The following is an 18599-nucleotide window of genomic DNA, read 5'->3' on the forward strand; positions in this document are numbered from 1 at the left end:
GTCTCAATGCATGCATTGCATCTTTTCTTCATTCTGAAAGGTGTGTCTGGTGTTGACAAGGGCAGAGAAGAGGCAAATTGTCTGCCTGGGTGAGCCTTGGGGGCTTAAAGCCTTTGTCAGACAAGGAACAGTCCAACAGGCCTGAGAAGCGTAGGTCTCAGCTGATTGAGCCCAGTGGAAATCTCTCCAGTGAGATTCCACAAGCTCACTTGCACCAGCTCATTTACACCAGCCAGCTCGTCTCAGACTAGGAGGATCTGTCCCCTTACTTGGCTCTGAGCAGAGATGTCGCTGAACTCATCAGCAACGGACATGGCCCTTGTCAGCCTGACCCCAGAGCTGGTGCCCTACGGTACCTTAACTGAGTAGAGATTGGAGGAGAATAAGGAGACAGTTGAACAGTGCTGGCCCGTCCTTTCCTACAACCAAATAGCTTTTCTGTCAGGACCAGTGCCTTTCTAGACCAGCCTGGGAAACAGAATTGTACCAGCAGGCTCTGCTGACATTGAGCTGGCCATTTACAGGCTCACCAATTTGACAGATAAGCTGCTTCTGTTTCTAGATGGATCTAGAATTTTCTAGAGACTCAAAAATGAGGCTATTGGGACAGATTTGACTCTATTCCTTGAAGAAACTAAATTTTCTTTCAAGATTAGAATCTTTAAATTAAAATGTTCAAAGCAAATGTTTATTATAGTCAGCCTCATAATAAAAGTATTTTTAATCTAATTAATGTACCATCCATTCAAAGGCACACAATAGGCATGTTTTGGAAGTAGACAAACAAACCTACATTTCAGAATTGCCAGCTATCTTCCCAGCAGCAGCCTTCATTTATCTTGTCAACTAAAATAAATATTTAACGTCTCTTTCTTCATTCCTTTAAACAGACTACTATAAAAACTGGGAAATACGTATACCCTGAACACAATTGAAGAACATTCAAGTTGTCAGACTTCACAAAGCCAGGAAACCCCAACTTAAAGCTACTGGTCATTCGCCTTCATCTGTAGGCACACAGACGCCAGTGGGGAGGTTAATGAACTCAGCTTGTTTATAGGGTCGGCTACAACAGCACAGAAGGGCCTTCCCTGATAATTTCCCAGAAGCCTCTGGAGCTGGGCTGTGATAACACAGTTTCGCCCGCTCTCTCCATCAACAGCAGGGAAACTATTTATTTTTTTTCTTTCTAATTAAGGTTTCCTGACTCACTGGGGAAAAAATCAGCTTGGGGTCACCCATAAATTTTAAAAAGTCCATTCAGCAGGGCCCTTCTGTTTTTTAGAGAAGAGGGAAATGTCAAAGGGCTTAACTCACCAGATTTGAGAAATGAGAATAGAGGTCCCTTTTTAATAATAAAGTGGAAAAAGAAACAGATCAAGGATAAAGTTAGAAAGGGAGCTGTAGATACAGGCAACCAGAAGACAGAGAAAGACGGAAGACAGAAAAAAAGAAAACAAAATATAGAGGAAAAAGGGTTGTTAAATTCTGAAATTAGTATTACCCCAAGTAAATATGTGGGTCGGACCACGGGAGTCTGGATTTCTGAGTTAGATACACCTTTGTAATGTAAAATGACACTTAGTCATGGCTCTTCAATTGCTCTTTACCGTTAAAAATGTTCAGAGGCTCTTTTCAACATGGACTACCTATGGATGAGTGCTAGGAAGAAAATTATCCTCTTGGCTGCGGTGTCAGTGCCAGCATCTCAAGATGCAGAAGAAATCCAAGGAGGCCAAAGATGGCTTGCTTTTCTTCCCAGTGACACTGCCTCGTACCCGTCCATGTGGGACCTGGCAGCAAGCTCCGACTTCAAATACAATTGCCTGGAGTCAAACAAGGTCTGGCTGCAGTTTCTACCCTGGTCCCCACAGGAGTTATGGATTCGCTAGGTCAATTGTTCATGTAAACAAGATGGTTACAACATTTAAACTACTTAAGAGGATAAACCACCTGCTTGTTTTCCAAAGAGTGCATTTGCTAATAAACCACACGTTAAGGGTATGGTTAAGGGTCTGCTTTCTTCCCTTCCACCCTCGGGCAATGGCCTCTCCTAGGCAACACTTGATTCGCCTCATTTGGGTTTCTATATGTGCTTAGGAACTTTGAAATTTCATTTCCTTAGTAATGTCCAGACTAGTCACTAACTCAGATTTCAATATATTCACTAACTCTGTTGCAATATATTTTTTTCCAGATTTTGTTTGTTTTAAATAACATTACTTAAGCCTTGTGTTTTCCTCAAATATTACATGGTTATGTGAAATCTATACAACCGGCTCTATAGTTAATGGATAATCAATTTCCATCCCTTCAGTGTGATGTATTACGGGTGGGGTGAATTTATTCATAGGCAGGTTGCCCTGGCTCAATCCTGGATTGACCCTGCTCTGTGTGCCACCAGATGCATGGCTGCCTTTTATTACCTTGAAATAGTAAGAGGAGATTTGCCATGAATCACAGCAAGAGAGAAGCAGACCATGTAGAAGGAATACCTTTTGAATTGTGAGGGCTGTTAAACTTTGAGATAACTTTCTAAGAGAATTTGTAGGGCTACCCCTTTCAGGGAGTATTTCGAGTAGACTATATTAGACAGGATACTATATAAGGATTTCTCATTTGTATGCTCAAACTGTTAGGGCCGATTTCAGAACTTTCTCATTTGGAGGAGACAGATGTACAGGGAGAGCACTTAAAGTTTCTTCTAACTCAGGGACTGAAAGAAACACACTATACCCTCTTGCATAAGATGTGTACAGAGAGGCTAATATACACGTCTGCAAAAATGTTTAGAGCAGACTACATATTAAACTAAAAAGCTACATGGAATGTATTAATTTGGAAATCACCTTGAATTTAAAAATGCCACCCACACTCTAAAAAAAGTAAAAAAATACAATTTATTAAATCCATCTCAAAATGCAATAAAAGAATAAACTTTTACTACTAATTTGCCTGACGTCAGCCTATGTTCTTCTCAGACTTCAATACTCTTGCCTTCCAGGTGTTTTGATGTGTGTCTATTTTACCACTCATGGCTCTTTATAATTTTCTTCATTGACATTCTCTGTATAGCCCTCAACTATCCCGTTATCATCTTTGCTATTCCCAACTTCTTTGTAGAAAAAGAATCACCATAAATTTAATCCACAGAATTTGAAATGCAGGCATCTTAGTTTATTCAACTTCTGATATTATTACACCCTATGCTGTCCTAATCCAATGACAAAGCAGGGTTGCTCTCAAATCCTACCTGTAAAGATTACATGACCTTCTTTGTTAATTTAAAATTTTTACTGCAATTTTGATGCCTTTTCCTCCTCAGTAATACAGATCCTATTCAAATAATTTGCCTTTACAATTTGTTTCTAAGATACAGGAAGACTCATAAAACTGACAAAATCACAGTGGGATTATGTGAATTCCAGATTTTTGTCCTGCGCTCCTTAATGGCTTGATTTCCTTCACAGTTATTATCTTTTGCCAGAAGATGGCACCTCCATCTGAATTGAAGAATCATCCAATTTTAAAATCAAACTATTTGGGAACAAACTTTGTCTGCCTTTTGAGTGAATGGGATGCTCTATTACGTACTGTTCACTGTGGTTTCATTAAATTGCTTGTGTCTCAAACTCTAAACGCTTAGTGATCAGGAATCATCTCCTTTACTTCTTTGGTGTAAAACTCTCTGGCACAGGGTTAAATACATAGCAGATGCTGGATAAATAACAGTTTATTAATTGGTTACTCAGTATTTTAGGAAACAGAGTATATAAATGGAGGTGAGATTATTAATTACACTGGTAACTGGGACATTCTTCTTCTTTAACCTTGCTACTCAATTTGACTTTCCCTGTTGGGAGCAGTCAGCCATATACCAAATATGACTGACACATAAATTGTTATAGAATTCGCTTTTTAAAATATTCACTGTACTTCAGATAATTAATACAGGGCTTAATAGGGTCTTCTGACCCTTTATTAAAAGGAGCAGGACAAATGCATTTTGAACCATCTGCATTCCTTCTTTCAGTTTCAGAGTTTCAGAATAATAGGTGGTTTCAGATAAGCTGATTTTGGAAACCTGAGGGTGAAACACAAGATTAGAGTCATTTTTTCTCTCTGTTATATTTCTTTTCCCCTTTTCCTGTCTGTTCTCCCTTCTTTCTTTTCTCCACGATCCTTTTCTTTCTTTTTTTTTTTGTTTGTTTGTTTGATTATGTTTGTGGTCTCAATACATCTAATGAAAAGTACCAAACAGCCTCAAAAGTAATTTTGGAATTGCCTTACACTTTCATCAGATTTTTTTCTAATTTTCCTTATGGGAAAATAATTCGCTTTGTGGGAAATCATAGCCCTTAAGGTGTGTCAGATATCATTAAATCTAGTGAATTCCATTATTAAAATGGAAATTCCCCCATTAGCTATTATATACAAGTGTTGGTTTTTCAAACATTGACCTCAGAAGGGTATTAAAAAGAATATGTTGGAGAGGAAGAGAGAGAGAAAGAGGGAAGGAGAGAGAGAGAGAGAGAGAGAGAGAGAGAGAGAGAGAGAGAGAGAGAATATGCATATGTTTTCTCCTATCCCAATACAAACAACGAAAACTAAAACTTCCCAGTTCTCATCAAAATAATCGAGAAATAACACTTAGGGATTAAGGACTTAAAATAGTCACTTTATAAACTGTTTAAGCCACGCCTGTGCCCTTGTGGACTAATCTGCTAATCGGTTAAACACAACTTCTGCGTGGCACAGCATTCTGTGTATTCAAATACCTTTGCATTCATCTCCCCAGCACCACTGAATTCAGAGGTTGGGCCATGGAACTAGGTGTCTTGAAAGGCAAGGTTTTGCCGAAAGTTCAATGTGTCTAGCCGAACTTACAGGCAATATCCCCTTTGTGACTCCACACTCTGAGTCACAAAGCCCTAAATCATAGGTTCCTTCAAGCCAGTATAGACTCTGCCCACCATCCCTGAACCCAACTAAACACTCAGTGTGGGGTCACTCTCCTTTCTGTGTCCCTTTCCTCTTCAACGACTCTTAGGCCCCGAATTCCTTGTGTTTTTTTTCCGTCCTCTTTTATCCAAAGGTTAGTTGCTTTCAGGAAATAACCTGAAACTGATTCAAAATAAGATACTGAATGAAGGATAACTTCGAGTTACCCTTTCCAGAGGTTTTTTGCCCCCTTTACTTTAACAGGGATCAAAGTCTTAAGCTTAAATATATATCCCTCTTTTACATTATCTAGGGAATGACAAGTTATTTTCTAGGATCCCAGCAGGGTTTTTTCAGTGCTGTGGGGTCACTTTAGGGATGAATTTCACTCACTGGGGCTACACGCAGCTTTCATCATTCATAGCACAAGAGCTGCTGCCAGGCTATATGGCTAACAGTTGGGAGCACCAGCTAACCTGGAAGCCAGAGAAGAGACACATGGGCTTTGCAGAGGTATTTCCCTTGTCATCTTGGAAGATTACGCAGAGGGATACACCTTACAAAACTGTCTTCTGCCCAGAATGTTCATTTGAATACAAAGACTGCATCTGATAAATAACCTTACATACAACATGGATTTCTCTGGTGTCCGCCTTTGGAGCAATCTTCTCTCTAATCATCATCATCAATACAATAATAACAGTACTAACGGCTGTAATTAATGGTGACTGTGTCAGTTCCAGGACAAAGGGCTTCATATGTGACATTTTCTCCCTATGAGGTTAAAGCACTTAATTCTACTTATATAACCACTCACTACCTCCAACGGCCTTGAGTGCTGGCACTATGGTGGTTAGAACTGGGAAACAGGAATGATACAAGGGCACTTTTACAAAATTTCTTAAATTGTGTCAGCAGTGGTGGCCAATTCTAAGAAGAGGCACCAGCCAACATCAGGTCAGTCTAGAATCAGGGGAGGGAAACTCAGCCTAGCCTGGAAAGTTAGGCCCCACCCATGAAGAAACCCAGATACCCCAGGGATGTCCAGTGGATGAGAGAAAGGTGGGTAGGCCTAGGGAAGGCTGAGGGGTCTGGTGGCTGGCTAGGAAGGCAAGGCAGTTTCTTCCTGGTGGTCTCTTTTTGCAGGCCCCAAGCCACTACATGCCTCCAGAAGTGATCTTGGCCTCTTGGGTTTAGTGGGGAGACTTACTTCGGGGGAGGGCAAGGACAGGGAGTAAGACATAAGCAAAAGCTTCACATCAGTTGTGGTGTTCATGTTTTTCAAAGTGCTTTTATAGCCATGATCTCATTTGACAATGATCCTGTGAAACAGGTTGAAAAAGTATTATCATCTCCACTTTCATAAGGGGAAGCTGAGACTTCAGGGTTTTTTGAGAAACCCTAGAAGGGGAAAGGGGAGTAGTTGAGTAGCAAAGAGTTACCGCAAATACTGTGCCACTGGAAAAAAACGGCGACTCTGGCTACTGCAGAAAGCTGAGGCCAGGTTGAGAGATCTCTGCCCTGACGGGCATGTCTGGGGATACACTGATCAGCAAGTCACAGTGGCATTCACTTCAGCCAGGCCTATGTTGACCTCACCTCAACCTAAGAACTCGAGCCGACATGGCTTACACATGCCATGTTTTAGGTGCTCTTTTGACAACTTTTAAGAAAGAAACCATTGAGGGTGAGCATACTTACACAGAACATTTCCTATTGGATTTGAACCTAGGCCGTCTTGTCCCAGAGTCAATGCTCTTAACCACTCCACTCTCCCCTAAGAGAATTTCCACTTGGGCTCAGCGCTGAGGGTTAGAGTCTGGCCTAGCTTCCTTCAGCAACATGCCTTCAAAACGAGCCTGGGCAGCGGCCAGAATGGAGATGACACAGGAGCAGCAAAGATTGAGGGCAGTAATGGCAGACAACGCATGGACGTGAGAACACGTGGAAGTCAGAAGCCAGGGGCTTGGTTGGCCTCTGAATTGGGAATGCTGATGGAACTCTCTTGACAGTCATCTCCTGGGGATGCGGACTGGCCTGGAAATTTCCTCAGGAGTCTGACACATATGTGGAGAATATGTACACACCCCAGTGATCAAAAATGACAACAGAGTCTCACACGAGAACAACTCTGCAGTCAGACTGTGTGGCTGCCTCAGTGGGGAACCACCAAATATGATATTCAGAACCCCTTAGCTGCACAGATGGAATGAAACAGTGACACAGGCCCACAAACTTGCACCCCGCAATACCACATTTATGCCCCAGACCCACACCCATACCCACAGGCACAACCACTGTCTCCCTCCCAGGCCCCTACCTGTCATCGCAGTAGGTGAACTTCATGTCCATACTGTGGCGGCTCAGGAAGGTCTTGCTGTCCAGGGGGATGTCCATGTGGGACGGGTGCTGGATGGGCTCACACATGATGATGAGGCAGGAGAGCAGGGGCTCCTTGTAGCCACAAAGACTGCTGTGAGGGGGGCAGTTGTTGTAGACCTTCACCTGGCCAGTGCAGTGTAAGACCTGAAGAACAGCCATGGAGTGTCAGATGTGGGGCCTAGCACATGGGGTGGGGGCACATCGGGGGCTCCAACCCACACCTGATGCTGTCCTACCTTCCAGGTGGCTGACTTGAGGTTGACAGTTCGGCCTCTGTTGGTGACCGTGCACTTCATCCTCATGAAGAAGTCCCTCTCTGTGGACATGTCTTTGCTTTTCTTCCCAAAACCAGAGCCTGGATGGGGAACAGCAGAGGGAATCAGCAGAATTTAGTTTTTCACTTATATTCAGAAGAGGGACCCAGTGGCAGTGTTTTCTGGGCAACACCCTGTTTGTACTTCCCAAGTATCTGCTCTCTTAGCACCTGTAGCCTGCCATGAATGCAGAGTAGCATCTTGGCATATGGACTAAAGCTTTCTCATCTCCAGCTTGTCCCCCCAACTGGAATATAAGCACATGAGGAGTAAGACGATTCCGCTATTTTATGTCCACTGCACCTGCCACGTGGTCAGAGCTCCCTTCAGAGCAGCGAGGCAGTGAGTGACTATTAGCCATAATCTCAGCAAACTGCTGCTGGGGCAGGCCTAGGTTTCCTAGGAGGAATTTCCAAAGGACAGTCTGGGCGAGACCACAATTATCCAAGGGGACAAGCCTCTCAGATTAGAACTGTCCCTCAGACATGACTGTCTTTTCTTCATTTGTGTCCCACAGAAATTGGATCCTTCCTGTGCTCTATTTTCAACTAGCAATAGCTGCATTCAGGATAATGTACTATCAGCCTTTTCCCTAAAGTGACATACGCATATGTCAAGCTCAAGAGACACCTCTGGTCCAAATCTCTTGGGATTTGTTGAGCAAGTCCACTCCAAAGATGAACTCAACATGGATCATATCCTTTCTCAGCCAGAATTAAATAAATCACCAAGACAAACAATACAGCTTCCTTCCTTATAGTCTCCACGTAGCTTGCCCATTCAGAACTTTCTCCACTTTCTTTCAAGCAAACTGGTGAAAGCAGTACATGTCATCTGAGCACCCTTGTCCATGTCTAAATTCTGCCTAATCCACTGTCCCCATCCTGGGCCTCCCAAGTACGTGCCTACCACCTGTCTAGCATCACAGAACAATCCAGAGCCTTGTTTCAAATACTCACACCCCTCCCTCCAGGCATGGCCACCTAAACTCCAGAGGGCTGTGATTTATTTGATTGACATATACCCAAAGATCTGTGTGACCAGCGGATTGTGTCACCTTTGACTCTATCTTAACCCTAGGAGAGACCACTAAGTAATGGACCAAATGGTGAATCTGTTTTCTTTTTAAGAAAGAATATTCCTTCATCATGATCATAAAACCATGCCTCCCAGACTTATGTTTCTTACAATTTTAATTTTCATAGTTGGGGTTTGCATATCATGAGATATTCTCATAATCTCATACGAGATTAGACCCACTACCTCTTGGACCAGCTCTGGTGTTGGGGATGAGTGTGGCTGTGGCTTAGGTTGTTATTATTGTGGCCTCCTAACTTGCCAGCCTCTGGATTCTTGCCATTCTGCCATTCGATTAATCTTTCTAAACACAGTTCCAATCAGATTACTCCACTCCTGCTCAAAACCCTTCAATCGCTCCCCGCTGTCTATAGGATAAAGTTCGAGGCCCTCCACCTGGCCTTCAAAGTCTTCCACAATCTACCTCCTGACCTTATCTTCCTCCAGATGCTCACACTAACCCTTTGCTTCCAGATCATGAGTCCACTCAGGCCGGCACCTTCAATAAGGATTTGATTGCTGATTCATTGAGTTTGATACCAAGTTCTCGTGAACCAGGAGACCTAAAGTTCTACTCAGATAAATAGAGTAGTATCGTGCTGTGAATCATGGCACTTGAGAGCTGGAAGGTCCTAGACTTTGCCTGGTCCAATACCATCAATTTGAAAAGAAAGACTCCAAGGAACAGAGCAATGAAGTGACTTGCTTCAGGTCACATGTTCAGACCGCGACTAAGGTCAGTCTGAGAAGGAGAACTCAAGGACCGAAAGGTTTCTGGAGTAGAGAAGATATAAGAGACTCTGGTTTCTTCAGGCTTCAAGCACCTGCTTTAGAAAGGGATTCAGAAAGTCTGGTAGCTCCTTCCCCGCAGAACCAGACAGGACTTTCTCCGCAGCACAGCTAAGGTATTGAATAGCCCATGTAGTTGCTCTCCAGACTGGACTCTAGGAGCTAGGTGGCCCGAGGCTTTCAGGGGGGAGAAAAGAGGCACTGCATGAGAAGTCAGTGGGTGGGTTGGGGTGGGAGGGTAGTTTAAGTCTACATTTTGCCAGCCCAGACTGCAGGCTCGGTCTGTAACAAGGGTGGAAGTGGGCCAAGGAAGTGTCTGCTTTTGTGACGTGTACAGTAGCAGTATCCAAACCTTGCAGGCTTAGTATCACAACCTCTGTTATTCAGGTTGGCCAAGCATACACCCATGGCAGTGACAGGTGAAGGATGTTAAAGGGGATGTTTAGACATGGGCATAATCTTCCCAGGACAGTGGTTGAATCTCCGGTTCAGAAGGGATCGTTAAAGTCACGGAGCCCCACTGCCACCCAAAGCCTCAGTCCTCTTATAATATCCTCATTCATCCCTTTCCTTGATTGAATGTCCCCAGTTACACGAGATGAAGCAGCAACTTCAGTTGTCATTGCACAGTGTTTTCTGTTTGCATGGGCCTCCCATCCATCAGCGTCTAAGGCTGCCCCCACAGCTGGAGTACTGTACACTACACCTTTTAAATTTCTTTCCGTCAAAAACTACCTGTCCTATTATCTCCACTAGGGGACCAAATTTAGTTCTTGGCTCCCAGAGTAGCTAGTCTCCAAAGGTGGCCCCAATGAGCCACTTCCCCCGATATTCATGGCCTGTGTAGTTCCTTCCACACTGATTTGAGGCTGGCCCGTAACTTGCTTTAACCAACAGAGTGGGGCAGAGTGATACGGTGCCAGTTTCTGGACTAAGCCTTGGGAAGGCCTAGCAGCTTCCACTTTTGGGAACCCTGAGCTGCCATCTAAGAAGTCTGGCTACCTTGGAGGTCCCAGGCAAAGAGAGAGAGGCTCTGAGACTCCATGGAGTGAGACAGAGGTCCAGCTGTCCAGTATCCCAGCTGGCCTGAGCCTCTAGCCACAAGGTCCCAGAGATGTGGGTAAGCATGTTGGTCATCCCACCTAGCCCAGTCCCCAGATAATGGCAGTCCAGATGACATGACACGGAGCAAAAGAACCACTCACAGAACCCACAGAATTGTGAGAGGTAATAAAATGACGGCTTAGACCACTACATTCTGGGTGGTTTGTTACGTAGCAATAGACAGCTGCAACAGTTCCCATGAACACTTTGGTACAGATAAGTTTACCGGTTTGGGTGCCATTATTTGGCAGAGGTGCTGAGCTCCCTGGTGATAAAACCTCCTGGAGACAGTGTCCTAACGCCATGGAGTGCCCTAATAGTGTGATACCAGGCACCATGCAGGGCCAGAGGAGATGTTTCTGAGTACTCGGACCTTTCAGGGCCCTCGGTCTCATCTCAGAGGCTCTGCTGGATTTTTTTTATTTATTTTTTGGATGTCAGTTTTTCCTGGATGATATTCATGATCCATCTCTCCTACATTTGTGTGCAAAGGGAATACAGATGCTCTACCAGGTGGCACAAGAAGGCAGGAAACTCAAGAACACATTACCATTTTTGAGATTCAGATTCTCACGGATCTCCTCGTGGTCACAGGGATGAGTAAAGTCAAAGATACTATGTCCCGTTAGCTCCACCTGTTTCAAAAACAAGGTCGGGCGTCATTAGTCCTAGATTTGGTGATAGGGAGGAGACTGAATCAGTTCTTCTCACATTCTCAATCCAGTGTTGGGTCCCCAGACATAGGGATGTAACTGAGGGCCGCTGTTGGTGACAGAACCTTGATTCACAAGGGTGGGCCTATTAATCTCGTCAGCATTGCTGTCCATCAGGATGGCCATCGGCAATGCCAGACTCAATGCCAGGGAGTGGACGTGTGTCCCTGAGGCTTGTGGCCTGAGATCAGAGAGGGGGCCGGGTGGGTACGTGCAGGGAGAGGTCAGGAGGTATGTTACCAGAGTCTTCCACTAATTTCTAGCCCCAAACGGGAACAGTTTCCCTTTCGGAAAGAGCCAGAGGAGGGTGCCACCTGTGTGAGTCCCATGAACTTGCTGATGTTTTCCGACAGAAAGATCATGTCGCCATCCTGAGTCACCACGGCAAGGAAACCCTCCAAGGCTTTCAGGTACAGGGTGTCCATCTGCTGGTCAGCCTCGGCTTCAGACTCATTCTCAGAGCAAACTGGAAAGAGAGGGGGTTGGACGGCTGGTACGAATGTGGCGCTAACACAGGTGACTGGCATAGGCGGATATCTGCCAGGGATGGTGCAAAGGCATCAAGTGCACTTTTCTGGAAATGCACACTGCCAACCATCGAAGAGTCTGCCACATGCCCAAGCAGTGGGCATGGGGTGAGCTCACAGGATGAGTAAAGGTGCCAGAGTCACAGATGAGATCTGCAGAGGAATAGAGCAGGCCCAGGCCGCGCGACAGGCCAGCCCAAGACATGGGCTGTACAGACTAGTGTCCTCAGGCTTTCCCTCTGTTTTGCTGAAATGTTGGAACAAAAGGAGGGAAATTCTTTCCTCTTCACACCCTGGCTCCGGTGGCCAGCCTGTGGGAGGGGAGACCCTCTCGGAATGTCCTTATACCACACACCCACCCTTGATCCCTGTTTAGGGTGACTGCCAACTAACTAGTCAGCTGAGCTGATGATAATGAGCTGAAGCCCAGGTGTGGGTGACGCCTCTGACAATGTTAGGGCTCTCACTTAACATCTACACTTAAACAGAGGCTTTAGGAGAGACGATGATTTAAAACTCAGTGCTTTCAGCGTGCACCAGAATCACGTGGAGGGCTTGCTAAGACAAGGATTTCTGGGCCCAGGACTGCTGTATAATTCTCGGGGCTCGGTGCAAAGTAAAAATGTGGGACCTCTTGTTGAAAAATGAAACCAGGCCAAGGGCCCTTCTAAGTGTGGCACCTTGTAGGTCTGTGTAAGTCACACACTCAGGAAGCTGGCCTGGGATCGGCTCATCTGCAGAGGTCCTAACTAGGGAGGGCTCAACTGGGGGCTGAGAATGTGCATTTTCAACACGTTCCTAGCATTGATGTCAGCGCTACTGGCCCTAGGACCGCAGACGGAGAAGAACCACTGTAATTCAAGGTCCTAGAAATGACCCCAATACTGGGAAAATCAGCCTATTTTGGCAGGTGGTGACCTATCTGGAGGATGAGTGAGGAGAGGTTTTCAGCACCATTTAAATCACACCAGATAGGTGACCACCTTCTCCGGACCGCAGAGGCCAGCCCTGTGATTTCTGGCCTATGAAGATTTTTTTTTCTCTTCAATTTCTTTGATCTCAGTGGCAACACTGACTTTAAAATCTGGAGTAATCCCAAGACAACCTTATTTGGGTTAACTACGCCCAGAGGAAATAGTTCTGCTTAAAATTTCCTGTTTTTAACAGTTCTGACACAGCTAAGCTGGTTTCCATCCATGCCCAGTACACTTGCTTCCAGGAGGTGGCGAAATTGGCTACTGCAGCTGGCCAGCTGACCTCTGGGAGGGAGGGAGAGGGGCGCTCGGGGGGCCACGAATGGAAACAGAACATCTTGGAACTGAAGTCACAATGGCTGGAGGATCAGGAAGCTAGCGGGCTGGCCCCCAGGGACCCTGGGACAGCCAGGCCTTTTTCCTCTGTGGAACTATTTACTCCTGCAGCACCTGCTTACCCTTCTGGGGGCTTCTGAAGGAGCCCGGCTAGCTCACTGTCAGCTCGGAGCGGAGGGTGAAAACTGTGGGGCGAAGGCAGACTTTCACACAAGGGGCCAGCGCTCCTGCACATCACCCTGCGGCTGCACTTGTCTACCCATCGCATCCTCCCTGATGTATCATTAATCTCCGACTTAGCGTTAGGCACATGGAAAACTCACTCATTAGCTACAGTTATTATGCTCCTACTGTGTCTGCCGTGTGCTGAACCCAAAGCAGGAATCAGGCATCTGTGAACAAGTGTCACTTACTCTGTGCTCAGTCCTGTCCTAGGGAGAATCAGGGATACCAAAGGGTGCAAGAGCAATCCTTTCACCAGGACCCTACTGGTGGTAAAGACAAAGATAAACCACTGTAAGTTTGCACAACAAGGGAGAGAAATCTTTGGTGCCCAATAAAGAGGAGCCCACAGTAGGTGCTCAATAAGCCACCAAATGGGGGGTCTTTAAATCACCTTGGCTTCTCAGTCTCAGGTGCTTGCCTCCCGGGACCTTTCAGGGTCTGACATGAGAGGCGAGGGGCAGGTCACCCAAATCAGAGGCATTCTGCTGAGAACGAGGCCTGCCCAGCCCAGGGAGCACAACAAGATTCTTTAATGCTAAAAATAGCCCTGTAAACAGGCTTTGATGACTCCCCACAGCCAGGATATGCTCCGGCTGAGGTTTCGGAGCACTTTTTCCGGAGCACCGCTCATTTCCTTCAGTCAGCACCACCCTATGGGGTGGGACCCACTAGGCAGTGGGAACTAGGCATCTGGGGTGAGCAGACAGGGTGGCAGGTCAGACGCTCCTGACAGGGTCTCTGAGACCGGGCTGTCACATGATGCGGCTGCTGGTCAGGACGCATTTTTATTCCACCAAGGACATTTTCCCTCTTTGTTTCCTATTCTGAGAAGTAACCAAGGACATTTTCCCTCTTTGTTTCCTATTCTGAGAAGTCCCAGGGTTGCTTTGACTATTCTTAAGACCATTCTGCTGTGATCTTCCTGGTTCGGATATGCCTGGCAGACACTCACCACTTAGTTTTGATCACAGGGGCTTTCCATTTAAACCGATTCCTCCCCTCACGCTCTCCCAGGGCCACAGATTCCCGCCACCTCCCCACCCCCTTCTTGGGTATACTGATTGCAAGACCAATGACACTCAAACCACGACTAAATTACTTTTGCATCACTTACTGGCTCATTAGCCATACCTTTAAACTCTACTATTACCAGACAGTAGGCCTGGGCTCCCTCACATCTCTGGCAGAAAGCATTGTGGTTTACCCGATGTTGCAGGCATCCAAAGGGCCTTGAAAGTCCACCATTAGAGATTCATTCCTTTGTTCTTGACATAACTTCCTATCCTATCTTACTTCTCTATATTAACCTTCGTAAACTGTAGCACAGGGTTGAGGTTAGCAAATACCTACTGATTGACAAGATCATTCTTTGGTTTAAGCTAAGAGAATAATCTGAACAGGGTCAGTATCTCGAGAAGAGATTATACATTAGCAGCTCTTAGCCATTCACATCCCAGCACAAATCAGTTTATCAGCTCCTCTCCCAACAGGATAGAAAAAAGCCTTGGTGTGGAGGTTGGGTGGGCCAAGGGGTGGGACAGTAAAAACAGTGGGGGGTGAAAATTTAGGAAAGGCAGTCTGAAAGTGGCACTGAAAAAGGCATCAAAAACTATTATCTGCCTCCACAGTTTTCCCCGTTTGGTTCCACTTTCTCTGCCTGAAAAAGTCATGGTAGACATTTTAAAATCATTTGTCCCACATTTTAATATCTTCCCCTTCGTAGTCTAGAGAGCAGGAAACCATAATCTCTTATTAAGACTAATATCTTCACTAAGCAAATGCCAACGTATCAATAATAAACCTGACATTTCTCTTTAGGAAACTGGCTTCACATTAATCTCTAGCTCTTGTATAAAATGAATTTCATTTCACTGCATGTGAGTGGGGGGAAGTAAAAAAATCTGTTTTATGGTGAAAAGCCAATTTTGCATATTTACTGCTGTTTGTTTTAACGCCCTTCGAATGCAGAAGTGACGCTCATTTGGTCTTGATTTGTGGGACTCATCTTGAAAGAGGATTTAAGATAATCAAGTGGTATTTCCACAGATGTTCCCGTCAGAGTGTGTTCTGTTCTCGGCCCAGTGTGGAAGCTAATATCATAAAGCTATTGTTTCAGTTTGCTTCCTGTGATATGAATCTCAATCCGCAGCCCAGACTCCTAGCCTGAATTTCTTAGCGTTGAGGTTTCCTCTCCAACATTCCCACACAGAACAGCCTACTGTGAAAATCAAAGGGAAACGTGTTACTAAGTAAAGAAGAAACTTTTCTAAAGCAAAACCTGGTCTTTTTTAGCCTTTTGAACTTTGAGGTATGCAACCAGCTATTTCCTATTGTAAAATGAGCCAACATCAGTGCTCACCTTTGTTAGAAATGTTTCAATAATGAGTCTGTTTTGACTTGGAAAAGCTTGCAGAAGATAGTATACTTATTATGTATGTTATTTATATATACTTAGTGTAAATCAATTTACTCGTTCATAATAATTTTGATGTCTAAGCTATAACTTGTCGAGAGCTTAGTATGTGGCAGGCAAGCGTTAGATAAGGGCCTTCATGTCCATTGTCTCAATCCTCATACAGCATCCCAGAGTAAGTGCTGTGACCCCCTTCGGGGAGATGAGGCAAGTCAAGCTCAAGGACAGTAGAGATTTTCACAAGGTGGCAGAGAAAGAAGACAGCTAGACCGAGGTTCCAACACAGGAACTATCTGCCCACAATTCTTGTACTCCTTTTCGTATGTGTTGGAAAAGCAAAATATGATTAGAAAAGAAAAAGGTCCTGTCTCCCCTGCAATTCCTGAAGACAATTTTAACAATTGGAAGAGAGGGTAGAGCAGGGGATATTGAATGCCATCTATCTCCTCCTCCCCCGGGGCGCTGCTTGTTTTATGAGAACTGCTCTCCAAGGACATTAGGACCAGATGGTCAAATGTAGACACTTTTTATCCTTCTCTGTCATTTCTTTCCCTGGGATAGAGAGGACCGGAGCTGCCATGCAGAGGACGCTGGTTGGTCTGGGGCTGAGTCCAGCCAGCGGGTGGACAGTTTGTGTCCACAGTTAGCAACGGCTCAGTGGGAATACATGATATCTCACTGTGGCCACTCTGGGCCTTTCTCCCCGGGCACGTCTGGCACACAGGGGATTCACATCAGCATATGTGCAAGCAGACATGCCCTGCGAGTCATGGTTCCCTCAAAGCCAACCTCTGATCACTGAGAGGGAAGATTAGCTTATGTGTGAGAGAGCATGGAAGACAGGCCATGCACCAAGAGAAAGGATAGGAACAACTCACTGAATGTGTGAGGACCACCTCCCCTCCCCCTAGGTGATCTCCATTTAACGTTGGTTGCCCTGCCTTCCCCTCCTCTTCCCCACCGCTGGGCACTTGTCAGCATCCTCACCTGACCGTGTGCAGATTGCTCCTGCCCTCCTGTGTCTGTCCTTCCCACGAATTGAGATTCAAAAGGACTTGAGTTCCTGGTGCGCATTCACCACGTGCTAAATATGAGACTTTGGGCAACCTTAACTTTTCTTTTGTGCCTCACTTTTCATCATCTGTGAAATATTCTGCAAGTCCAAATTCAATCAGAGAGGCATCTCAGGATTAATGTATTGTCTCTTTCGGGCTCTCTTTTAGTGGAGGAATACGGGTGGTGATGGAAGGAAGTGATTAACCCAAAGGAATTCATGTTTAAGAGTTAAATTGTAAGTACCACAGCAAGGAAGTTTCTGGGTGTGGGGAAGGGGTCTTCATCTAGTCCCTATATCCTCCACTGCTTACTCTGTGTATCCATAAAGGTGATTCTAACACTACCAGACACTGCCCTCACCTATCCAGGAAAATGAGCCTCTTTAAAAGAAAGAGGTACACATGTACCCTGAGATGGCATCTCCAGGCTTTTCTCATGCTTCAGCCCGTTGTTCCCTCTTTCGATAGCATGTAGGATGACAAATCTGCTGCTGCTTTGCTTTATTTCTTTGAAAGTATTTATAGAGCACGCCTTTGCCCTTGGTTCTCCCCATCCTGTCTGCTCCTTTCCAAGCCTCTTTAGACTTGCACTACAGGGTTAGCCCTCCAACCCTTGGACTCACTGAGCTGTCATCCTATTTTCTGAAAGTCTTTCCCCCATATCCTTCCTGTGCTCCAGGGCCCAGAATAGCACATGCCGGTCTGGCCTCCCAGCCTCACACTGGATTCCCTCTGCTCAGGGTTTCTTTCCCAGAATAGCCACTTCATAACAGGATGGCAGAATCCACCCAGCTCCAAGGCACCGGGTTCACTCACAAAAACTACAAACCAACCGCAAAAGAACCTTCCCCTACCTGCCTCCCTCACACTCACTATCTCGGATGCGACCCACCTGGAGCACCACAACCAGTGGAGAGGGACACTACCCACTGCCCAATTTCCTTCCAAAACTGACAGATTAAACAGGACTGTCACACAGCATCCAACACTGGAAAATTCAGGCCACCTCTTTCTGGCCAGGACTAACAGGAAATGGTTTTTTTGAAGAATGTAAACTCCGAGGAAAAAAAAAAAAAACAACAGAAAAACTTTTGTGAACTTGAGACTTGCCGAGATACCAGGGAGGGTGAGAATGAGTTGACTCGGTGTGGAGGTTGTTACTCGTCAAAGACCCACCAGTGTGAATAAGTGCGGTGTGTCAGACATCATCTCGGTTAATTTGCACAACCACCCTGTACAGTAAGTACTTTTAACCCCTTTTTATAGATGAGGACACCAAGAGCAGAGGCACCAAATAATTTGCCAGGAATACTGGCTAGTAAGAAGGCAAAGATCATACGGGCACACGTCTGCCCTTTTGGAGAAGGTAGCTCACAGAGAAGTACTCAAACACTTTTAGGGAGTCAATCTAGAGTGGAGTGTGGGTCTGACAGCCAGATGGAAAGGCTACTGGAGGCCAGCAAAAGCTGCTCTTGTTCTCCTCTCTCTCCTCTTCAGCTTCTAGGTACCCTCGTGCTTCCCTGGTCCTGTCCTCGCCCTTCGTCCCATGGCTGTATTCATTATAAAGGTCATTGCTGGGAAGGAGATGTGCAACATGAAGGAATAAAGCATCGATGACAGTGTTGACAGTGTTTCAGTGGGCGGAAGTTTTGCAGAGTGGGGACTGCTGAGCGGGGAGACCTTCCCAGTGGCCTTCTAACTCTCGCAGCACAGATCCTCCTGTGTGGAGGGACACACTGGCAAGGCTGC

The 18599-nt window shown here is 45.6% G+C and overlaps 1 protein-coding gene across 1 annotated transcript in view; it reads right to left on the minus strand.

The window, feature by feature from the left end:
• The window catches only part of EPAS1 (endothelial PAS domain protein 1), an 84196-nt gene that overhangs the window by 19170 nt on the left and 46427 nt on the right, over nt 1-18599 (minus strand). Inside the window, exons 3-6 of the mRNA XM_081068703.1 lie at nt 11635-11786; nt 11158-11242; nt 7560-7678; nt 7262-7467 (exon numbers count right to left, since the gene is read on the minus strand). Of these exons, the coding sequence (XP_080924829.1) occupies nt 7262-7467; nt 7560-7678; nt 11158-11242; nt 11635-11786 (562 nt within the window). The remainder of the gene's footprint in view (nt 1-7261; nt 7468-7559; nt 7679-11157; nt 11243-11634; nt 11787-18599) is intronic.

This window comes from Rhinolophus hipposideros (genome assembly GCF_964194185.1).
Source record: "Rhinolophus hipposideros genome assembly, chromosome: 12".
Taxonomy (NCBI): Eukaryota; Metazoa; Chordata; class Mammalia; order Chiroptera; family Rhinolophidae; genus Rhinolophus; species Rhinolophus hipposideros.